The 24,685-nt window shown below is 44.4% G+C and overlaps 1 protein-coding gene across 3 annotated transcripts in view; it reads left to right on the forward strand.

Annotated features, from left to right (window-relative positions):
• FNIP1 (folliculin interacting protein 1) overlaps positions 1-24,685 on the forward strand; it is a 64,614-nt gene extending 39,929 nt beyond the window's left edge. For 2 of the 3 annotated variants that reach the window (XM_063413389.1, XM_063413390.1), the window contains exons 4-18: positions 1,017-1,117; positions 1,363-1,437; positions 1,933-2,024; positions 4,500-4,583; positions 5,554-5,625; positions 6,460-6,595; positions 7,134-7,335; positions 7,712-7,797; positions 13,896-14,042; positions 14,945-15,114; positions 16,378-17,803; positions 18,170-18,338; positions 19,996-20,193; positions 20,521-20,636; positions 21,445-24,685. In XM_063413389.1, coding sequence (XP_063269459.1) covers positions 1,017-1,117; positions 1,363-1,437; positions 1,933-2,024; positions 4,500-4,583; positions 5,554-5,625; positions 6,460-6,595; positions 7,134-7,335; positions 7,712-7,797; positions 13,896-14,042; positions 14,945-15,114; positions 16,378-17,803; positions 18,170-18,338; positions 19,996-20,193; positions 20,521-20,636; positions 21,445-21,523 — 3,153 coding nt within the window. In that variant the 3' untranslated portion in view covers positions 21,524-24,685. The remainder of the gene's footprint in view (positions 1-1,016; positions 1,118-1,362; positions 1,438-1,932; positions 2,025-4,499; positions 4,584-5,553; positions 5,626-6,459; positions 6,596-7,133; positions 7,336-7,711; positions 7,798-13,895; positions 14,043-14,944; positions 15,115-16,377; positions 17,804-18,169; positions 18,339-19,995; positions 20,194-20,520; positions 20,637-21,444) is intronic. The other variant, XM_063413391.1, reaches the window with a different exon arrangement.

Consider the following 24,685-nt stretch of genomic DNA (forward strand, 5'->3'; position numbering starts at 1 on the left):
AGATACACTGAGCATCTTCCAGCAGGGTTGTTTCTGTGAGTGGTTTAAGGGATCTTTTAGGAGGATTTCTCAAGGGAATAGAATAATTACATGCTGTCACACACCTTGAAGGAAACCTGTTGCTCTTTTGCACAGTGCCAAACTTCCTCACCTGAGACCTGCCTGAGCTCTGTTAGGGAGTGATCACCACGTTTTAAATTATTCAGGGCAAGGTGCAAGTGGAGACCCAGCACTAATACTCTGCTGGCCTAGAGGTGAAACAGCACTGGACAAAGGGACACTAATCACAGTCATTGAAAATACACAATAAGAAGTCTGTCAGCAGAGCAGTTGTCTCCACTTGATTGCCCTGAGTAATTTTTTAATTTTAGGGTTTTGTTTGCAGAATTTGCCCTAGCCTATGATGCAGCACAGTGACATTGCTCCTTGGTATTTAGCCTGTGTGCCTTACAGCAAGCTCCTGCCACTTGAGAAGCAGGAATTGCACCACTTTAGCCTAGCATCATGATGCTGCAGCTCTTTCCTGGTGCCATCACAGAAGCACCAGGGAGAGATTCATCCCATATAAAATATCATCCATGGATAAGTTATGAATCAGTCTTTGTCAAGTAAACATTGGTCCAGTTTGGCTCCACTGCACAGTCTGACATCTCCAGTGAGCTAGTGATTCTTCTTGACAAGGAGGAACAAGGTTTAGGCTTAATTCAGTAAGATGTGTTAACACATTCTTAAAAGTTTAGTGCCGTGGCTCAGTGCTGTTGGAATCTGCTTCCTCTCACCTAGGTGGGCTTGGTTTGTTGCATGGTTTTAGTGGTTGAGCTCACAGCCAGAGTGAAGATCGCTTTCTCCATTAGCATTGTCTTGATTACAACTTAGCATGTTCAACAGTGTTCCAGCAAGATATTTTGCATATTTATCTTCTAAATAAGGAATATTTTCTCTCTTGTATGCTGCCTTAGTAGAAGTGTGCCTCTAAAATGCTTAAAACTAAATGTTGGTGGGTTTGTTTTTTGCAGGGTTCTCGGTGCTCCTCAGATGCCAACATGCTTGGAGAGATGATGTTTGGCTCTGTGGCCATGAGCTACAAGGGCTCCACATTGAAAATTCATCAGATCCGGTAAGATGAACCTTTTGCTGCTGGTGTTTTCAGAACGCTCACTCCTTAGTGCTGATAAATAATGAACTGAATGGCACAAGTGCTGAGTAAAAGGGATTTCTGTGTTTGCTTTAAAGTCAGTCTGATGTCATTTTTGAAATAAAAGGCTGTTATGGTGTGTTAAGGTCAGTAAAATTTGTAGAGTTGTGAAATGGAAGGCAAAGCCTGTCTTGGCACTGGCTGACATCTTCTCTCCTGTTCCCCAGCTCTCCTCCCCAGCTCATGCTCAGCAAGGTGTTCACAGCTCGCACGGGAAGCAGCATCTATGGCAGTCTGAACACGTGAGTCCACCACACTTTGTAGCTATTGCACAGAAGCAGATGAATGTAAGGACACACAAGACTTTCTTTGGGCCCTCCAGATTCTTTCTCTAAAAAAAATAACTCCTTGCTACATCCTTTCAGGAGTGTCCTCACCTTTCCCTCATGGCTGTTTTCACCTCAGTTGGCTCTAAGGGAATGAATGAACCATTCCTTCCATGCTGGTATGGTGAAGCTTGATATTGTAAAGTACAAAAGTACCTACCTGCAACTTGAGGGATTCAGTCCAAGATGAAGAAAAATGTGTTACAAAAATATCTGGCTTCAGAGGGTTCCATGTTAAGTTTTCTGTTATTAAGTGACCCACCTGAGGACGTGGCTTAGGCTGTGAAAGCATTTCCTAGTGGAAGCCTGTGTTTTTACCTTACCCACTCCATTTTGGCTATAATGAACAAGTTCTTTATTCTACTGAAATGCAAATCACTGGTTTTGTTATATGTTTTATGTTTGTTATAGGTTGCAGGACAGTCTTGAGTTCATTAATCAAGACAGCAATACATTAAAGCCTGACCACAGTACAATTATGAATGGACTTCTTGGGAATATAGGTAATTGCAAACAGATTTTATTTGCTGATATCTTTAACTGAGTAATCATAGATTGTAGAATATGCAAGTCTTTTAAATAGAATGAAATTATAAAAAAAGCTAAAGATGTAACAGTAAATTAATGCCTATGGAGCTTGGAGGAGAATAAATTGGACTGTTCAGGGAATTAGCAGTATACACAGGTGCATATGTTTATACAAAATACATAATAGAAATATTTATATATACTTAAATTCAAATACAGAAAATGTTGGAAAATAACATTCTGTAGAAATTCCTGAACAGCATAACTCTGCTCAGGCAGGATTGATTCTGCCTAGCTCAGCTCCCTGGTTTTATTTTCATTAATAATTCTCATTGTGCTCTGTACTCTGCCCACCTGAGCACGTGTAGCCGCGTGTCCTGTGCGAGTCCCAGTTCACCTTGCACGGCTGTGCTGGAGCTTTGGATCAGATTAGACAGAATGTCTCTGTGTTCTCTCCTCTGGCTGACCATGGGAGCTAAGCAGTCTTGAGAAACCATCTGGCATCCTCAGTTCTCAGCCTCCCTGCAAGAGCTGTGGGTGGAGGCTCCATGAGTGTTAGATAACAAAGGTCCTGGCTTTTCCTCTTGGGAACAGTTGAGTTGATAGGACTGGACTTCAATGCTTGGTTCTCCAGCAGAGCAGCCTGATCCATGGCTCTACAGCAAGTTCCCCCTTTCCCTTCATTTTGTTTGTTGACTTTCCAAGCAAATCTCTGTTGTAGGTGGAATAAGGGGCTTCTCTTCACAATTGCTTTTGAGAATATTGCTGTATGTAAAATGTGCTTTTATAGGATTGGAAGTAAGGAGTGTATTTGATGACTGTGTTGCTCTTAAATGGGTTTCTGACTTTGATGTGGTCCTTGGGGGTGTTTACTCTTTCCCTTCACATTAGCTTTGGTAAGACTGTGCCCAAGCATGGGCTTAAATGCTTCTCAAGCCCATGAGCTGTGTACCTCATTACAATAATGTGCAGTAGTCCATTTGTAAGGGAAACCAATTAAGGTTGTAAGAACCTATTATCTGTTAAAGGCTTCCTGAATTCACTAAGTCAGCAAAGTTAAAAAGATGGCATTTTTCTTTAATATTCAGTAGTCCTTTCAGACTTCAGTTGTGATTTTCACAGTGAATGAGGTGCCTGATCTAAGAGAGAGGAGACCACATTCATCTACTGTTAGGGTTTGCTGTGGCTTGTGCCTGGCAGAAGTTTGCTGTTCATTAGAGTGATCTAAACTGATAGAGTGATCTAACTGATAATGCAGCTCTTTGGCGTGGAGTGGTTCAGGTGTAGCCAGTGCCACCAGTTCCCCGGGGCCCCCAGAGGTGACTCTGGTGACTGCCCAAGGACTGAGCAGGAGGTGTGGGCACCTGGGAGCGAGGCACAAAGTTGCCGGCAAGAAGAGGATGCTGAAGTTTCCTTTGTGATTGAGCTGCACAAGTTTTCAGCAGTGTTTGTTTACAGTTCCCGTTTGAGCACGGAGGGAACCCTGGGTAAGGCAGGGAGAGGAGTTAATCTGTAACTGCAGCATTTCTATCCACTGTGCTCAGCAGCAGAGACTGCTTCTGACTCACATGTGACAGGAGGAGGGTCTATGTGTTTTGGCTGGGAACTGTTTACAAGGTTCTTTTCTCAGATTGTTGGTTAAAAAAAAAACAAAGCAGCCCTGGTCATGTGTTCCCTTTAATGGCTGGAGGCCTAAGAGAATGGAAGGGAGCTTTGAGGTGCAGCCTTCATGTTTTTTTAATCAGAAAACTTTGAGTGAGCATTGGCTTCAAATTTAGGAGAGGGATTGGCAATTAACTCTTTAAAAATACTTATATGTTTTTTCTGGCTCTGTGTACAGTAAATACACTATTTCCCTGGTGTATCTATAATTCAGTATTACTTTTAAAATGCACTACTGAGACTGCTAACATTTATTTTCTATGTGATCATTTCACTCAACTTATGTACTGACTATTCTCAGAACTACTTCAGCCTGTAATTTTCTGTTGGTTCTACTAAGATGAATTCCTGCCTTCTTTCTGCCCCTTCCTCCTTCTCTCCAGAAGCAGCGTTCCCAGCCACCCCACCAGTGTAGATGTTAAAACAAACATTATACTCTGTGATGAATCTCCTGTTTGTGGTCAAGTCGGGCTTTAAGCCTGCATAAATTAATCATTTTTCAACCTTAAAAAAAAAAACAAAACAAACAACATTTGAGAAACCCCATCCTTGTATGGGAGACAGTGGAAAGCTGGATCCATTATTTTAATCTATAAATACTGTATAGCCCAGCTGTGAGACTCATCCTCACATCGGTGTTCTGGTAAAGCCTCAGAGCTGTTCTCCTGCCTGTGTTACTCTGCATTTATGTTGGCTCAAACCTTCTCCCTGCCCAGGCCCCCTCCCTATGGACTGTTCTGCTTTACTAACCTCATTCTCTGATGTGTATTTTACGTTTTGCCGTGTAGGTCTTTCCCAGCTTTGCAGCCCCAGGCGGGCATTCTCAGAGCAAGGTCCGCTCCGCCTCATCCGGAGCGCCTCTTTCTTTGCAGGTTTGCTGTGTGCTGTGTGCTGTGCTGTGGGGCTAGTCTAGCTGGGGTGACAAACTTTGGGCATTTGTAGTTTAGCCCTGAAAATAAGATCTCATATTTCAAAAAAAAAGAAAAAATGGACGGTGGTGTTTGCTCCCTTACCTTGCCGGATACATTCCTTAAATCCCCAGAGGACAGCAGGCATTTAATAATCCTCTTTGGGATTGTCTGTGTTGTTTTGGAAACTTAAATATTTAAATATGGAATTAATATTAATGAAGATAATATTTCACAATGATGTCAAGCTATTTTGATCTGGATTGGTTTCAACCAAACTGTAAAAATTAGAGCTAAATTAGATCCATTCAAAATGGACATTTCTTGCTTTTAGTGGCTGGGTCTTATTTCCATGGCTGAGTAGCTTTATTTCACACACATATTTGTAAAATATATCACATTTAAAGACTGTTGAGCCTGACACACCTTTGATCTTGTCTATACACAGACTGTGAATCTGGATAGCTTACAGCTTAGTTGAACAACCAATGCACTGCTCACAACTTATAATATCAATTTCTTCAAGACAGCTTCAAAATTCTTTTAAAAATATATATATAATACCTGAGAAAGCTGGTATAAGAATGAAGTTGTGTTTATTTTGAGTTTTGGTGGGTTTTTGCCTATACACTGAGTACCACAAATATGACCAATATCCTCTTGGTACAATAAAATTGTATTGAAAATTATCTATGGAAAGAAACAAAGTCCTAGTTTTACTAAAATAGGTGTATGGACTTGAGAAAAACACACACAAGCTTCTCAGGTAGGTGTTTTGGGTTGTTCAGCTAAGCAGTCTTTCTTGGTGATGGCCTTGTGCAGTGCTGTTGATCTGAATTAATGAGCATGTTTTTGTTTCATTAATTACGTGGAGATCTGCAAACAAGAAAGGAACTGTGCATTCCCCTGCTAATTGGTACTCCTTGTTTTACAGTTCATAGCAACCCTATGGATATGCCTGGGAGGGAGCAGAATGAGGACAGAGACAGCGGTATAGCAAGATCTGGTAATGGCAGTTCCATGTGTTAACCCTATAAACTCCAAAAATAGTCTGTAATATTTGTCATGGGGTCTCTGCACATCATGCAGTAGTGCAGAAATGGGATTGTTCTGGTTTGCTCTGTGTGACATTAATGACACCTGTCTGTACACGTCCAGATGGTGCAGGTGTTGAGGGTGTGTATTGGGCACCTCACAGTAACCTGACAGCAGTGGCTTTTATTAAAGCAAGCTGCAAATATGCAAGGCAGATTAAATATTGAAATGATCTTGCAGCATTTCTAAACAATACTTGCTGTCATCTCCTTTCCAAATCCAGGAGGCCAGGTTGGATGGGGCTTGGAGCAACCTGGTCTAGTGAAAGGTGTCCCTGCCCATGGCATGAGATGAGCTTTAGGGTCCCTTCCAGCCCAGATCATTCTGTGATTTTGTGTTCCTATAATGATAGTATTAAAACTGGCCTCAACAACACCCCTTTCCTCCCTCTGAATTCAGGATGTTGGACACTTGGGTTAGGATTGTAAAGGCTGTTAAAGGATGTAATCAACATCGCTCCTTTCCACAAGGAATTTATTTCCTGATACTCAGGTTGCTGAGCAAGGTGCATCCTGTGCATTGCCTATTATGTAAATCAGCAGGACTGTCCCACCCTTGTTGTGCTTGTATGGCTTGTTAATGTCATTATAAACTGGTTATTTTTATATTAGAAACACAGATAAGCAAAAGAGAAGGCGCTTGAGAAGGAACACCAGTGTATCTTGAGGGGCTTGGTTTAGTTGCTGGTGTTACATTCCAAATGCTCTTTCTTCTGGAGAGATTTTCATTCCCCTTTCTCTTGCAGCATCTCTGAGCAGCCTGCTCATCACTCCGTTTCCATCCCCGGGCTCCTCGTTTAACAAGAGCTGTGCCAGCAGCTACCAGCGGCGTTGGCGTCGCAGCCAGACAACCAGCCTGGAGAACGGGGTCTTCCCTCGCTGGTGAGCTGGGGAGGGAAGGGCTGCAGGCTGCCCATGCACAGCTTGATTCTGCTCTTGCATATATGTGTGCATCTGCTCCTGCTGATGCTGTCGGTGGGGTGTTTACAGAGGTGTAAGTCAGGCTGATCTTTTTTAGTCTCTGTTTTCCTCATGGCATTCGATTTTTTCTCACTAGCTGGAAAGCCTTCAGCAACATGTAAATCTGTAGGCTGTATTTTTGAGGATAAGAAGCCCTAAAATTGTACTTAAAACACAAATTCTTGGCAGGGATGGAAGAGAACTAGAATACCATATTCTGATCCTACAAACACTTTGAATCTGGTTCCAGATGATTTGTGAATCTTTTGTGATTGCTGAATCAATTAATAGTTGTTTGTAAAAACTCACAAAGGGGTTGTTATCAAAGATGATTTGACAACACATGCAAGCAAAAGATGTTTGTTGAAGTTAAATGTTGAGGAAGTGAATTACACAGGAAACCAAGGTACAACTTTAGGCAGTGGATTACATTAACTTTCCCTTTTGTTCATGCTCCAAGGTCCATGGATGAAAGCTTCAACTTGTCAGATGACAGCTCTGGTCCAAACCCAGGAATTGTTAGGAAGAAAAAGATAGCAATTGGGGTTATTTTTTCGCTCTCAAGAGATGAAGACGAAAACAACAAGTTTAACGAGTTCTTTTTTTCACACTTCCCTCTTTTTGAGAGTCACATGAACAAACTGAAGAGTGCAATAGAACAGGTAAACACAATTGCTTTGGCTTCTTGCACTTGTACTGCTGCATGTTCTCCCAGCCCTGACAGATTAGTTTCTAACTCCTGTTGCTAGTTACAAAAGTGGGATCAGCTTGATGTTTGGTGTGGGAATTGCATCACTGCAGTTAAAACTTTGACCCCTTTTATGCCTTGAATGGTAAAAGCACAAAAGAGGCAGAAACTGTCTCACCTGTCCTCCCTCAGACAGGAAAGTTGGCACTTGGACCGTTCACTTTATCACTTAAAAAAATTATTTGCATGACCAGTTGAATGAAAGATAAAGTCAAACACATGACTTGGTTTTCCATTTTGTGTGCTTCTGTAGCTCTGTGTTACTTATCTGTTTAATGATTGTTTTCAAGGCCATGAAAATGAGTCGGAGATCAGCTGATGCCAGCCAGCGGAGTTTGGCATATAACAGAATTGTGGATGCCCTGAATGAGTTCAGGTGAGCTGTATGTCTCTTGTCTTTTCTCTCTCTTTCTTCTAAAGCACTTGGGCCTATTTTAGAAGGATCTTTTTAATGCAGGACAAGTAACTCAAAACGTCTAAGGTCTTCTGCAGAAGTTAGTAAAATAAAGGACTGGTGATACCAAGCCATTTTTGGTTTTGGATTTTGCCAGGTGTGTGTGTCCATTAGTTGTATGTGAACAAGACACAGATGTTTAAGGTTTTCTGTGCTTTAGGTGATAAGGATGTTCCCAGTGACCTCTTAAATGGTCTTTTGTGGCCTGTTAAGAGGTGGAAAAGCATTGCAAAACCCTGTTAGGGAAATCCTCCTCTAGTGTGTGTTGTCCTGATGTGTGAGCAAAGCTCACCCCTCTCTAAGCTGTGCTCTAAAGGCGTTTCAGAAAAACAGCTAGGAGGAGGGAGAGCTGTCTTTTCCCACAGTAAAATGCAGTGCTGTAATCTCTGGCTATTGGTACCTGCAGAGCCTCTCTGTTCAACAGTTATTATACAAAGTAACACAGATAAGCACATCCCTGGCATTTAGCTGTATTTTCTTTCCATAGTTGAAGTCATGGGGAGGGAGTTAAGATGAAATCCATCTGTTTTGAGTGATTCATCTCCTCTCAGATGGGAGTGGCAGGGTGCTTCCTTTTACAACCACTGTAGAGCTACTCTTTAGAGACATTATTGAAGTCACCACTCTGATGTTATAAAAAGAAGTTTCTGACATCAGGATGTATTTTACTGAACAGAGAAGGATCCTGAGCGCTCATGTATTTTTCTACAATTCCACTTCCTACCTGAGTGCCATGGATTAGGTTGTGCTGCAGGATAAAGGCACAGTATATTTTAAATTTTTTTAGAAGCTCACCTCCAGGCAGTCACAAGGAAAGGCAGAGGATATGTCCTGTAGGGACAGAGGGCAGAAAAGAGGGAGCACGTGGGCCTGCGGTGAGAGGCGGATGGGATAAGCTGTGCCAAGAGAGGCAGCACAGGGAGCTCATGACTGCTGGGAGCCACTGATCCTGCCCAGGGGCCTGAGACAAGTTCAGCAACTCAGAGCAGCCACGATGATTCTTCCACTCCCACAGCTCTGCTCTGCCTCTCCTCCTAGGTCTCTCCCTGAGCTATTTCTATGCCTTCCCATCCTCTGTTAACACCAGCTCCCCAGCTGTTTTCCCAAAACATTCCCTCTCAAGATACACTCAGCGGACTTTGCCCGTTCTCCTTTGTCCTTCCAAGTTAAACAGTTCCAGAGGGCTGGGGAGGGGCACCTATCCCAAGTCAAAAGTAGGAAAAAAAAAACCCTGAAAACACAGGCCAGATCCCCTGTGCTGGCTTTTCCTGGAGGGACACTCAGCAGTGCTGAGCTGGGATGGGTGAGGAGGCTGCTGTGGTCAGGCTGAGGAGGAAAGCCCTGTCCCAGTGGACACGGGGAGATTGGCACTGACTGCACACCAGGAGCTGGGATCATTCCCATGATGTGGCCATTGCATAACCAGCACTTGGAGCATGTAGCCACCAGTTTTATGCAGAGGTTTCCATGGTGATATAAATATTGCTCTTTAATAGTGTAATGAAGTAAATTAAATCCAGTTTAATTTTATAGAAATTAATTTCCTGGGGCAGCAGCCTTTGGCAGTTTTGGGTTTTGTAGGGGTTTTTTAAGGGATTGCATTCAGAGGTGGGCAATAGGTGGTGCCCCTAGTCTAGGCAGGGTCCTTGTGCCCCTGTGCCATGCAAGAGCAAGTTTCATCCCCATTTCTATCACATGCAAGACCCCCTTGCTTTTCAAGGCAAGATGTATCTGCTAAGAAGAGAGAGGTATATTTAAATACCAAAGGCTGGATACAAAGATGCTTTGGCACAGGTTCAGCAAACCCATTTAGGACACTATTATCTCTTTAGGTGTCTGCTTTCCCACTGAAGTCACGGGGAAGTCAGGAGACGAGTCCTTTGGTGAACCTGAGACTTGTGTTGATTCCTGTCCTCTTAGCAAATTGTGCTGGAGGGAAAAAGGGTGCTGACTTCAGTGGGTTGGTGATTCTAAAATGTAATCCTGTTGGTGGTTTAACTCATTGTAGTCTGGTTGATTTTAAGAAGAGTATTTTTGTTTGTTTGTTTTTCTTTAAACCCTCCAGATTTTTAGAGGTGCTCAAAAGCAGCTGATGTGCACTCATCTGGTGATTAGAATAACCTCAGATCAGTGGGCATGGGGGTGTGCTGCCCTGCTGATCAGGGAAGGTGGCATGTCACCCCAGGGTCCCCCTCTGCAGGGAAGGGGCTGTGGCTGCAGGTCACTCCACTGCCTGCAAAAAGGAAGCTGGGTCAGCAGGCATTTACCTGCTGGTAGTGAAGAGGGAGAAGTCAGCAAAACAGAGCCTACCTTTGCTCTTTTTGCTTTACCTGGGGAAAAACAAAGCTGCTTTCTCTTGAAGGCCCAGGCTGATTCTGCAAATGGAGGCTGTTGATAAATTTGCCATCAGTTTGGTGCCCAGCTCCAGGCCTACCTTTGCATCATTAGTCACTTTGGAGCAATTTTTAATTTTCTAAAGCACTGATGGGTTTAGCTATTAACACTTGACTTAGAGGCTTAGAACTCTCAGTGGATGTCAGCTGTGCAGACACATGACTTATGAAATAAGCTGCTGTACTTGCATAAACATTACGGCTCCCCCAGTCCCTGAAGCCAGCGCAGCACATTGATAACACAGATTATGCATCTGACTAATACCTGTGTGGCACAAATGCAGGCTGGCAAGGAAACACTGATCTCAGGGCCTGGGGAAACACCTCTCTGCTTTCTGGCAGACAGATTTGATCCTATTTGCTGGCAGTAATTTTTAAGCAGCTTATGCTGCTGTGAACGGAATGGTGCGTTGTGCTCAGTAGTGCCAGCATGGGCACTGAGTTGTGGGGGAGCTCCTGCATTCCTGCAGTGGGGATTGCCTTCGTTTTGTTGTTCCTTTTTAAGGAAGAATCATCTTTGGAAGGAAGGAATGAGGATGGGGAACAAATGCATGCGAATTAAGCTTTATAAACCACTGATTATTTTCTTTCTTTGCCATTATGTTGTGGCTCCCAAATAGCAGAGCAGCTCTGGGGGCACAGTGCTGAGGGTCAGTGCATTTTCCTTGGGGAGGAAGGTGGCTGCAGCAGGATGCTTTCATCCATGAGGGGCTGTCTGGCTCCTTTGGTTTGTACTGCACCAGGGAAAGATGTCTTGGATTGGTACTGAAAAGCCGTACTGAAATGGAGGCCAAAGGCCAGGGTGGTTTGGGGTGTGTGTGGGTGAGGGTGAAGCAGGGAGCAGCCGAGCCGTGGTGTCAGTGGGAGCAGGGCTGCTCTCTGTGGTGCCCACAGGGCAGGCAGACCCCAGAGGAATTGGGGTAGGGTTTGCTCAGGGCTTCCTTTTCACTTGGCCAGGCCCTGTGAGATGTGAAGGTGTTTCCTGAGGGGCTCCTCTGGCCCCTGTGCTCCGTGCTGCGTTGCTGGGGCCAAGGTGCCTGGAAGCTCCAGGCTGGAGTTCAGCCTCCCAGAGGCATTTCCAAATATAAACCAATTTAAATGTGCTGGAACCCTCAAGAGAGCAGAGTCTCTCATTAGCTGAGCTTTCCCTCACATGCTGGTGTGAGTGTGGGGAGGGAGGGGAGGGAGTACTGCTTCGGATGGCCAGGAGGACAGGGGCCAATTTGGTTTTTAAAGATTGTTATTTTTAAAACCCAGCTAACTTCCCTGTAGTGCTTGAGGAGGGTTTCTTTGTGTTGGTTTGTTGTTTTGTTTTCATTTTTGCCCTTTGCTGTCTGGCAGGGGAGTGCTTCCCTAGGTGTTTGGAGAGCAGGGAAGCAGTTAATCCTTGCCCTTGGTGTCTGTGCCATTGCTGCCTTGGCTGGCATGGAGGGTTCCCTGCACTGCAGTCACATGCCTGCTGGCCACCTGCCAGGGCAATCTGATCTGGCTTGGAGGAAACACTATCAGCTGCAGATGCAGCCAGGGTTACCAGAATAGTAAATAACGAATCACAAGACTCGGGCTATCTTTTCAACGAAAACAAGTATTTTAATATGTTGGTTTTAGTATAGAAGTAGTTTCTTTTTTCAAAACAGCCGAGCTGCAAAAGGCTTGGCTTGGGTTAGTTTGCATAGGATGGAGAAATAAGCTGTATTTTATATTAAGTTGGCTGTTTACCTTCAGCTTCTCAGGTCAGCTGTGTCTGGGGGTGGAAGTTTTCGTACTTGTTTTGAGCTTTGAAACTCCTTGAGTTTGAGATCCCTGGACCTGAGGGTTTTTTCTCTTTGTTTTTGGCATTTTTAACATGCACTCCAGTTAATGGGCTGTGAACAGAAAGCTTGCCCCTAATAATGCCCCCCACAGTCCCAGTCCCAGCTTGCCCCTGCAGAGGAATGAAGCCCCAGTACCCCAAGACTGTTTGTGCTGCTGGAGACCCTCTGGTGCCCCAGAGGCAGTGCTGGTGTCCCTGGCTGTGTGCCCCACTCGTGTCTAGGCAGCAGAGCTTGTGCCCAGGTCTGTCACCAAGCTGGGCTTTCCTCCCAGGACAGGCCCAGCAGCAGAGGGTGACATGGAGCAGCTGCTGAGGCTGCTCCAAAGTGACCCAGCAGAGAGCAAAGCCTCTGGGGGCTGGGGAGTGCTGTGGTAACTCAGCTGTCCCCCTCCCCAGCACACTGTGACTCTTCAGTGGTGCTCTCACCATGCTTCTGGCAGTGGAGGGTTTGAAGGTCTAACCTTTGAGGAAGACAGTGTTGATTTTGACAGCTGTGAGCATGAGCACAGAGAAGATTTTGTAATTGATGAAAACTGGTAGAAGAACTAAGGCAGAGAATGCCACTGCCACTGCCCCCTCACCTTCTTCTTGTGGAGCAGCCCTGGTGGCCTCAGTCAGCTTTGCTGCCCTTTGGGGAGCAGCTCTGGGGTCACCACCAGCTGTGTCTGTGCCCAGGATGTGCTGTGCTGCTGCTGACGTGCAGCTCTCACTTCCTGGGAGTTTCACTTTAAACCATGGAAGGTTTGGCAGCTGCTGCTCCAGTGTGTTTGCCTGCCTGGTGTGCACAGCTTGCTTCTGAAAGTGTCCATAAATTTTGAGACCACTATATCCAGGGAAGATCTTTATAAATCAGGGGTCGTGCTAGTGATAATGAGATAATGCATATCTTTGCCTTTTAAAATAGAAATACTTTGCCTAGAAAAAGTAGTGCATTAGGTGGGGAGAAACCTGAATTGATTAGTCATTTCCCATGTCCTTTTGGGTTTTTTCAGGCTTACATTTTTACTGTGTTAAAAATACAGCTTCCCATAGTGTCATAATGTAGGCTTTGTACTTTAAACTATAACTTGTTTATATTTTAGAGGAGTTTAATAGTAATCTGAGGGATTTTAATCTGGTATTTTAATTGCAGAGACAATTTTTAATCATATATTTACTGTCCTCTGTAGAGTCAAAAATGATGTAGTGTGTAATAGGTACAGCCACAGGGTCACTTTGACTCTCATACCCTGTTTAAAGCTAAACATGTGAACTGGTTCCCTGCTTTACACACCCACACTTGGGTAGGTTTGGCCTGAAGATACACCAAGTTTTTAAAGCAAGGAGGAAGTTAAGGTATTTTTATAAGTCAGATACATATAAACTTGTCCTAGTCATAAATAAAGCAGAAGTTTGTTTGAAATGAAATTAAGAACAAGCAGGGAGATAACAGCAAGAAGAAATCATCCATTCCTTCTGCACTGAGAACAGGGCAGCACTTGAATTGTGACAGGGAATGTTGCTGTGTTTGGGGTCAGGTCAGGTGGATGCAGGAGGAGCCTGTGAGGTTCAGCTCTCAGAGGTAAAGGGTGAATTCATAATATTTAATGAACAAAATGGTTTGGATAATGGTTGCTGAGAGAAATTTTGTTTCTGATAGAAATGATGGCTGGATCTAAATGTTGCACAGAATTCTTTAAGTTGGGATTTTTACTTTTTGTTGTTGTTGTTTGGGTGTTTTTTGTTTGGTTTGGTTTTAAGGGGTTGTTGGGTTTTTGTTTGTTTTGTTGTTTTTTTTTTCTTTAACCTCCTGGATTTTTTGGTTTGTTTTCTAGAACAACTATTTGCAATCTCTACACAATGCCACGGATTGGGGAGCCTGTCTGGCTCACCATGATGTCGGGGACACCAGAGAAGAACCAGCTATGCCATCGCTTCATGAAGGAGTTCACTTTCTTGATGGAAAATGCTTCTAAAAATCAGTATGGTGGATTTTAGTTTCTATATTACATATGTGGTTGTGCCTTTTTATTTCAAACCGGTTTTTAAATCAGTTATTAAAATCCTGGTAATCAAAGAATCAAGAGGCCATCCATAAATACCTTCTTTTTAAAACAAATAAGAAATGATCTCATTAAATTCCTGCTTCCCCACAGTCCTCTAAATGTTGGTAGAGGCTGAACGTGTGAAACATGTCCATAGGAAGTGTGTGATGTATGTGGATGTCTGGAAGGGGGTGAAGATACCTTACAAAATGCATTAACCTCCCTTTCAGAATCAGTTATCATATGACAAGCAGGATTAGACATTCAGGAAAAGCTGTGTCTGTAATACTGTCAGACCACAAATTGCTCTCAAACCTTAAATCATTTTAAAATGCCACTAAAGAACTGCTGTGCTCATTAGTGCTCACTCAACTTCTCTGGCCCCAGGCCCCAGCTGTGAGCAGATGCTGAAAACTCATCCAAAGTCACAAATCTTAAGGGTTTGGGATCTCCTTGGAGTACAGGGGCCACACAGTGCCACTGCTTTCTTACAGTGAATGAAATAAGTTGGTTTTGAGGTGTTTTCCAACATAAAACTTGCACAATAGGAAGTCTCATTATTGCCAAACAGAGTGAGATGCTACAAAGTTAAAATATTTCATTTTACTTTTAATATATGTTCTAATAAAGAACACATATTTAAAAGTTCTTTGCAAGGACAGGAGGGAGGGTCCAGCCACCTTTCCTCTCCCCGAGGAACCAAGAGTGAAGGGATGATCTCTTGATTGTGTTGGTCTCTTTCTTTAATCCTTGATCCATACAGACTAGAGCTGCTGTCAGTTTAACATCTTGAGTGTGTATCTGGAAAAAAACCAACATGTTGGACCTTTTTCTTTCAGGTTTTTGCCAGCTTTGCTGACTGCAGTGCTGACTAACCACCTGGCCTGGGTCCCCACTGTCATGCCCAATGGCCAGCCACCCATAAGAATCTTCCTGGAGAAGCATTCTTCCCAGAGTGTGGACATGCTGGCCAAAACTCATCCCTACAACCCCCTGTGGGCTCAGCTCGGTACGTGGCAAACACCCCTAAGCCCCCAGCAGCTTTACATAAAGGGGAGTGCAGCAGGTGGGGTTTATGATGCTTGTTACTCTCAGGTTATTTATTTTTTAATACAAAATGAGATAAATGTGTGTTTCAAGCTTAGAGGTGGTCACTGTATTATTTTATGGTCTAAGTTTTTAAGGCATTATCCATTATGAAATGTTAGCCAAAAAGTAAAGCTCTCTTTAGTCATCTATATTGGGTCCCTTAAGGTCACCTGCTCTGGTGCTGGTGGAGGATTCCAGGCATCTGGTTCTTCTCCTCCTCCGATAACAAAAGTCTGCTTTTATTTTTTGGGATGCCACTATCACTAAACCTTATTCTGAAATGAGAAAATCAAGAAAATCCATCTTTTGATCAAAAGTGAATACAGTTCTAATGCAACAGAGGGATGCAGAACAGGAAGTTGTGGCTTGGCAGCCCCCAGGGAAGGTCTCAGAGCCCAGTCAGGGGTGTAACTGGCCACACTGTCTGATAAGTGCCCAGTAGAGAAGAGCAGGTGAGGTCAGACTGTCCTGCCCTGCACACACACTCTCATGGAATTTGATCAGGGAAGGGAAGGAAGGTTTTGTGAGGTTGTCCTGTTATTGTACAGGTGGGAATGGCCAAGGTGTTGGTAAGAAAACTTGATTTCAGGCCTCATGTGACTTGAGGGACCCACTGTGGTTAGGGTGGCCTTCGAGAGGACTCCTACCCCCTCACCCCTGCAGTGCCCCAGTACCTCCAGAACACACAGGCACTTCCCCAGGTGACTGGAGTCCAGCCAGAACACCCCATCCAACCCACAGCAGAACTCAGGAGGGAAGAGAAGCAGGCTGGCTTCAGCCATGCACCTGCCATGGTCACTTTTTGTCCTCGTTCCTGGCACAGGTTTGTTTCTTTTACAGCATTCTCTTGTGGGTTCTCTTGTGGGTAAAAATCCAGCCCAGTTTCCAGACTATCCAGGGTAATTTGGCACAGATGTCTCTATAAGGATCCCAGGAGATTAGCCTTCAAAGCTGGAGTGAGGTGGTGTGAATGCTCCTGATGTGTGAGATCAGATCCTGACCAGTGGCTCACCTTATGGATGATACCAACAGCATCTTTGGGATTCTCTTATGGAAAACAAAATACAGCATATTCTACTGCTTTAGTATTTGTCTCTTTGAAAACCGGTCCAACAGCTGGCTGTTAGAAGAATAAATTATTGCAAAGATGCCAAATAATTTTGTGTTTAATGTCCTGTCCTAGGTGACCTGTATGGGGCCATCGGATCACCTGTGAGGTTAGCGAAAACAGTCGTGGTTGGCAAAAGGCATGACCTGGTCCAGAGATTGCTTTATTTCCTCACTTACTTCATCAGATGCTCTGAACTTCAAGAGACACACCTTCTAGAAAACGGAGAAGATGAGGCCATCGTCATGCCTGGCACTGTTATCACTACCACGCTGGAGAAAGGAGAAGTGGAAGAGTCTGAGTATGTGCTTGTCACGATGCACAAGAACAGGGGCAACTTGCTTCCCACTGAGTCTGAGGAGACGAGAGCTCCCAACTGCAGCTGTAAATATTGCAAATGTCCCATTTCCCTCGCACAGAACATAGAAGGTGTTGCACAGCAAGAGAGAGAAGACATGCAAAGCACTCCTAAGGTAGAGCTGGAATCTTCTTCAGATGAGAACAGAACCATCGTTCCTGAGGATGGCCAGGAAGACGCTGCGGATGTGACACAGCCAAGGCCCTGCCTGGATACCAAACTGGAGACTGTGGTGTGCACAGGGTCAGCTTCCCCCGAGAAATGCCTGGGGACAGAACCGTGTTTGGTGCCAGCAGCAGGCCCGTGGAGGGGCGAGGAGGCGCTGGAGCCGGGCAGCCCGGCGGGAGGCGGCACAAGGACGCCCGGGATGGCTGTGGAGAAGAAGCCGCCTGATAAGCTCTTCATGGACGCGTGCGCGTGCGGCGCCGCCGAGGCCCAGACAAAGGTGACTTTCCTCATCGGAGATTCCATGTCACCTGATTCAGACATCGAACTGAGGAGTCAGGCAGTAGTGGAACAAATTGCCAGGCATCACAGCCCGCCAGCAGCGGAGGCAGGAGTGTCTGCTGATCAGAACTGTGAAGCTAAACAAACTGTTGAGGACCAAAATAGAGACTGTGGGACAGCTGAACCCTTTCCTCAAGTTGCTAGCGAGCATCAGAGCTGGAACCCAAACCCATACAGTGCTGAGAGCATGAGTCTGTTTGATGAATATTTCACTGATGACAGTTCAGTTGAAACCCGGACTGCTGATGATATTCCAGGGCAAGCAGCTGCGAACCTTCTTGCTCACAACAGTAGTTTAGAATTTTCTAAAAAGCTGTGTACAAAGGCTTGCAAACCACCTAGTGAATTTTGTAAATTTATGGACTCTGTTCGACAAGAGACCTACAAAAACTGCTTTAATGAGCAGGACCAAAGAGAGAAAATCTCTATTCGCGTCCCCCATGGGGACAGAGAAAATGTAGAGAAAAAAGTTGCCCCGGGAATTGATTGGGACATTCCAAGAAATGAGAGTTCAGACAGTGCCCTGGGTGACAGCGAAAGTGAGGATACAGGCCATGATCTAACTAGACTGGGCAGTAACTACTATGGAGGAGAGCAAGAAGATTGGGCAGAGGAATATGAGATTCCCTTCCCTGGGTAAGTATGTTCAGCACTCACAGAGCCTAAAAAAGATGGAGCCTCTTCTCATGTCACATGTTTGGAGGACTATAGCCCAACTTGGCATCAGGGGTTGGAAAAGTGTCTCTTGAGCTTGCTGGTTGTTGAAGAATATCAACAATGTTGAGAGATCAGTGGTCTGGAAAAAAATACTAATTGTGTGTTGTGATCTTGGCTTGTATTCTCTGCTTCTGTGATAAGCTGACTGCAAAAGCTGATTGTAAACTTTTTTAAAAGTGGTTGACTTCAAGTTAGAAGAGATATGAAAAAAACCAGAAATGCAACCTCTGTAAGCTGACTTTGCTGTTTACTGTTGTACATCTCTTTGATATGCCTTTCTTGCAGGTCAAAGTTAGTTGAAGTCAACTCTGTCCAGCCCAGTATTGCCAATTTTGGAAGATCCTTACTAGGAGGCTACTGTTCATCTTACGTCCCTGACTTTGTTTTGCAAGGAATAGGAAGTGATGAAAAGCTGAGGCACTGTTTGGTGTCAGATTTGTCTCATGCTGTGCAGGTAATTAAGCTATATTCGGTAAATGTATTTCTCACAGTAGGGAAAGATAAATGTTTGTGAAGGTACAAACCTGCTGGAAGTGGAAATATTTCCTGTCACAGCTCCTGTCAGATTTCTCCAGTCCCAGGTTACCAATTTTTTCTCCTCTCTCAATTAATATATCTGAAAAATGTGGATATTGCACTGCAAATCCAGAGCACAAAAGTTTAGACTCCCACTGAAGCCAGCTGGGAGGCTTGTGCCCTGGGAAGATCATCAGCATCTCAGTGCTGAGCTGTACCATTGTCTCCTGTAGGCTTGGCAGCTGATGGGATGATGTTAAACACGCCCATATGCTGAGGTTGTGCCTCCTCCTGGGCACAGAGTCCTTCTGCAGTGGTGCAGAAGCTCCATTGCTCCCTCCTCTGTCCCTGCACGTCTGACCAGTGTGCTGCTGCTGGTGCAATGGGCTGTGTTCTCCATCAGGAATGCTCACCGTTTTGGAGACATTGCACCTTCTTTAGGGTGCTAGTCCATGTGGCCAGTAGTGCTGTCTTCACTGGAAAAGGAGAAACCAGTGTAAAGATAATGGTCTGAAGGGAACTCATGCTTCTAACATGCTGGAGATCATCTCTTGCCCACAACAGCTTTTCCCTAGATGAATTGGGGCATGACTAGGAAGTGTGGTATTTCCTCCCCCTTTTACCAGGAAAGAAGTAGAGAGCAGGCTGTCACTGAAAGTGTGACATCTGCTCCCGTTTAGTTTATTCCCCAGAGAATAAGGAAACACAGACTGGTGTTTTTCCAGGCAGCCACTTTCCTGAGACCTTCCAAAAAGTCCCCTTTTCCCTACTTCTCACTTTAGCAATGTGCCTTAGACCTGTGGCCCTTCTCTGCATGCCTGTCCCCCTACCCTGTGCCCAGCCCGGCAGGGGATGAGTTTTGCTCCCTGAGTGGTTGTTCCAGGGGCTTGTTTTAAGTTGTTTGGGAAGTGTAATTGAACTTCAGGTGAGAGAGGCAGCAGTGTGAGGCACCTGCTGCTATGGCACAGATGTGTCATAAAATACAGCCGGAGAGAGATTTTTATGCTAATCTTTAGCTAAAACAGTAACTGCATCCCAGTGCCTGTGTGCTAATAGTTCAATCCAGAAAATTCATTAGGGAAGGACAGTGGGTTTCCAAATACTCCCTTTTTTGAACCCTTTTTCTTGGCTTTGGAGAGGTGGAACACCAGCAAGGGGGAATGGCAAGGCACAGCCTTGGTTCCTGACTCCCTCTGCTGGCCTCCCGTGAAGGAAAACCAGTGACAGCTGGGAATACCTCGTTAACGCAGCCACGCTAAACAGCAAGTTGGACTTTAGGTGCTTTCAGTTTTAGGAGTTTAAAATACACTTTAGATGTGTAATAACTCTTTATGTCAAATACCATAAGATGTAACTGTCAGCCAGTGACATGCTTTAAAGCCTGTAAGAAAAGATAAAATATCCACTATCCTTCTAAGACTGTGCCTTGCTCACAAACCCCCTCTGGTTTTAATGGATGGAATGCAATGTGGGCAGATGTATTTTAGGTGAAGCAATCTGGGATGCTATCCTGCTATCCAGGATGGTGAAGTTTTGTGAAAAGACTGCTATCATTTGTCATTCTCAGGGTTCTGCTCTTCATTTTTTGTTCCTAGCACCCTGTTCTGGACGAGCCCATTGCAGAAGCTGTCTGCATTATTGCAGACACGGACAAGTGGACAGTGCAAGTGGCCAGTAGCCAGAGACGAATGATTGAGAATAAACTAGGAAAAGAAGTGTTAGTCTCCAGTCTCGTCTCCAACCTGCTTCATTCCACTCTTCAGCTTTACAAGCATAATTTATCTCCAAACTTTGTAAGTCTAAATGGAAATCACAAGGGCAATGGTTTTGAAGCACCCTTTAACTTCACAGGTTAAAGATGTTTAAGGCTCTGCCTATTGTTTATATTCATAGCCAGTGCAACTTGTGGTGTAGCTGTTTGTGATGCCTATTGAAATGCCACTCTAATCAAAACAGCTGCCTCATTAATTTTGGTTTAACATGTAACCAAAGGCTTCTGCTCAAAAATGAAAGTTCTGCCAGTGAATATCTGACCTGGACATGGCCACAGAACAGAATGGGATCTGTGCTTTCAGGTTTGGTTCTGTCCTCTCCCTGACACAACTCCCTTTGCTTTTCAGTGTGTGATGCACCTGGAGGATCGGCTGCAGGAGCTCTACTTCAAAAGCAAGATGCTGTCCGAGTATCTCAAGGGCCAGATGAGAGTCCACGTCAAGGAGCTGGGCGTGGTGCTGGGGTATGGTCACAACCTCCTCCCAGCAGTGTCACCCTGGGTGTCCTGGTGCCACACCCTCCTCCTGGGCTCCTTCCTAAGCACAGCAAAATGGATTCCTAAATGGGACCAGAACTCCTAAGTTACCCATGGCTTCAGGCTTCTCCTTAGCCATTGCTCCATCACAAGGATCCCCCAGCCTTTCTGTCTTCCCTGTGGGCAGGAAGAGGGGCTCAGCACTCCGGAGCTTATCAAACTCCCTTCTTAGTTGGTCAGTTGTCACTGAACAACATGGGGCACCTGATTCCTCCAGGCTGACTTTCCTTACATGGCAGGAAACACTCTGTGTCATGTAAGGCACATAATACCTCTCTGTGGGTGTGGGGCATGGGCAGAGGAGCTATTTAAGGGGTGTTTATAGGAAGACTCTGATTATGTTTTGTTGCAGAGGAGTACAGGGTGAGCAGGAAGGCACACAGAGCACGTGTGGTGCTGGACATGGCAGCTTTAGCTGGTCTTCTGTTCCTGTACTGTGTCCCCCAACTATTACTCTCCTTATTCTGTAGTTAGGCAGGGATTTTGCTTCTCCCATCTGCTTTCTTGCCAGTTTGTTGTTGTTAAAAATGCACCAGCCAGGTGGGAGCTCAGGCAGTGCTGACACTGGGAGCAGGCACATCTGGAGGGGTGGGAGGAACAATCTGGCAGCTGCAGTGTGTAGCCCATGGCCCAAGTACAAGTGCTGGAGCTTGAGCAGGCAGTGTGGGTTCTGACACGTGTTCAGCCCAGTGACATTTCAGGCTGGATTAAACATGACTCTTCTGCTTCCTTTCAGGATTGAATCCAGCGACCTCCCCTTGCTGGCAGCTGTAGCGAGCACTCACTCTCCGTACGTTGCCCAGATCCTACTTTAAAATGCCAGAGGCCACAGACTTTGACTTTTTGCCTCTCTGGAAGCAAAGTGGAAGACAACTTGTTCTGGCTCCTTTCTCTTTGCAGCACGTAAAACAAACTGCTTGTTGAGCTGCAGCACCTCCATATATGACTGCACAGTGTGCAAACAGTTGGAGACTTCTCCTCTCCCACTTGGCCGTTTATAAAAAAGGATAAAGAAAGGAAAAAGGAAAACTGAGTAAGCCCAAGATTTCCACCACAGAAAAGTGGAGATTTTAACAAAGCTGAAGAGATGCATTTTTTAGCAGTTTCTGCCATGATGGCTGACTGTGACTTAGACTGGGGAATGGAGGAAGAACTGCTCTGAGAGACACCCCTATAAACTGAACAAGAGAGCAGCTGCCTTCAGCCGGGCTTCAGCTGATGAGGATCACGTTAGGATCTGTAATTCTCAAGCTGCAATGATTTGTAAACAACTACTTTTCCACGTCATAGTCCAATTCTGAATACTTCCCAGAGGAAGAACGGGGCAGGGGCCTGGTTTTTTTTGTAAGAAGCTTATTAATGACAGTCAGCTACAGAATTTATTTATGATCTTTCTCCTGGGAAGAGGAAATAGTGGGGGACAGAGGGCGACAGGGGGAACGGAGGAAGAGGCCAACAGACAAACTAGCGATGGAGATTCTTGGCTGGATGCTGTAACCAGTATTAAATGTTTATAATGTTTAAATGTTGCTTTATACTAAATGATGCTTTTCTTCTTCAACGTAATCAAAATGTTAAAAACAAAAATAATCTAAAGAGAACGTTGGCTGAAATTTCCCCATGAGTTCCCCAGAATGACATGACAATTACCTCTAACTTTTTTATGATCTATAAAATCTTGGACCATCATATTCTTTTTACAGCAGTCAGCTATTGAAATAATGAACTAGAAATAATTGTACCAAAGCACTGGGGACAAAATGAGTAGAATATTACCCTTAATTGCTCAGGTAACTAATTGATACATTTTTTAAAACCGTTCTACAAAAATATGAACATTGATTACACCATAGTGTAGTAATATCCAAATTATTTTTTGACAAATATACCCTTGCTGCAGATGACTCTAATCCCTTTTCTACTCACTTGTGTAATTACCAGCGGGAAATGTTGTTTATTTTATTCTCAGCATTTCTCTTTTACTCAGCCATCACTGGTTTGTCGTTGTATATACAATAGCTGTACGAGTAGCTGATGGACCCAACCTGGTGTAAGTAATGTAAATAGACAGTGGGAGGTGGATTATGTTTTCGAAGGCTCTACTACCTCAGTTTAACTGGACACTTCATTCTAGGCTTTGTTTTGCATATTTGTCCTAGCAGCCAATTAATGTTGCTGATTTTTAGCTTCTGTTTTCATCTATTAGGTTTAGTATATTGAAATTCATGGATTATCCACACAAGTAACAGACACATACTCACTTGGTCGCTAAACTCTATAAAATTTCTATAAATACATCATTCTGTAATCATCTTTTCAATAGTACAGCACGCCTGCTATTGTTGTTTGCAGAGTTACTTTAAGTACAAATCTATTTTAACCATTTGATAAACTTGAAAACAATAGGAGAGATCCCTGCCCCACCTCTGTCAGTGACAGAACTCTCCTCCCTTCCTTCTCTGGGGCCAGGATTCACCAGGAGTAGTTTTTCAGTACTACTTAAAATGTGTCACCCAAAACTCTGTTCCCAGTCTGGGTGATCTACGTGGCAAACCCACTCCTCCCTTCAATGTAGGACTGAGTCTACATCAGGAAGTGACCCCAACATTAATACAGGCAGTGTCATTGGAAACTCTTTTGTATATAAAATCTAATGCTGACTGCTGCAGGGGAAAACCTCCTGTTTAATATGTGATCCAAGGATTTGTTTCTCCCGTTTTTCAAATGTCCTTTCCTTGCCACACAATTATATTACATCTGGCTTTTGGAATGAGCACAAAACAGGGGCCCAGTTGTGTAAACACATTTCTAATGAAATATAGGATTGCACTCAGAACATGGATGTTTAACTCTTTGCTAGGATGTGTGCTGTAGGCAGTAGTTAGGATACCATGTTGTGCACAGACTGGCAGCGGTGACCTGGCGGTGTCTGTGCTGCTGGGGCTGGCAGAGGAGGGTTCCTGCCTGTCCCTCGGGAGGTTCTGTGGGTGAGGTCATCCACAGCACGTGCCCCGAGAGCTGGGCAGCTGCACCCTCACCCTGGCATCCCCCAGGACTGTGCTCATAATGATCCTTACAGGAGAATACTGCTCCTCCTTATTGCACAAATTGTTGGGGTCACTTTGAAATGGGCGTGACTCTCCAGAAGGGCCCTTGCAGGGCTTGCAGTGAGCATTAACAGGAGAGGAGAAGGAGGTGGCTGTTGGCTGGCACCTTCTCTGCTGCCCTGTACCAACAGGTACCAGCCCTGTACCTACTGGTGTACCAACACCAGCTGGGCATGGCGCTGATGATGCCTCCAGCCAGCCCCAGGCGGAGCAGCCACGGATGCAGCTCCCTCGTCATCCTCCCACAGTGCCAGCCCTCCTGGCATGGCAGCACCCTCTGCACCCCTCAGCAGTGTTGTGGGCAGAACACAACCAAAACCCTGGCGTGGTGGGAGTTTTCCTGTGAGTTAACCTTTTGGGTACATGAACAATGTGGTACGTTATGTCTATTTGTTGAATAATATGAAAAGGGATTTTTACAGGATATAGCATTGACTTTTTAAATATATCACAGTTCTTTTATGTGACTAGAAAACTAATGTTTGATTTCTTTTTTCCACTATTCCCAATCTCCATTATTAACATGTCTTAATTTTCTGGCTGAAACCTAAGTGTACTAGGCACACAAATTAGCAAATTTGATTTTGTTGCAATTGGCAAACACTGGGCTGCTAAGAACAAAAACTGTTTAAAAGAACAGATTTTACACCTTGCATATGTTTTCCCTCTTAGTTCTTAGAGATGTTTTATGACAATTTTTTGCTTTCTCTAAATTATTTAGATGGTGGTACTTGTAAAATGCTGGGTAAAATGTACATACTTGTTATCTCTTCTGTTTTTGTATATATTTCCCAAGATGTGCTCTTGTATTATAATAACCATTCCCAATTTTAGGGGAAATTTGTGCAATAAATACAGTATGTCAGTTTA

Source organism: Prinia subflava, chromosome 16 (assembly GCF_021018805.1).
Source record: "Prinia subflava isolate CZ2003 ecotype Zambia chromosome 16, Cam_Psub_1.2, whole genome shotgun sequence".
NCBI classification, from domain to species: domain Eukaryota; kingdom Metazoa; phylum Chordata; class Aves; order Passeriformes; family Cisticolidae; genus Prinia; species Prinia subflava.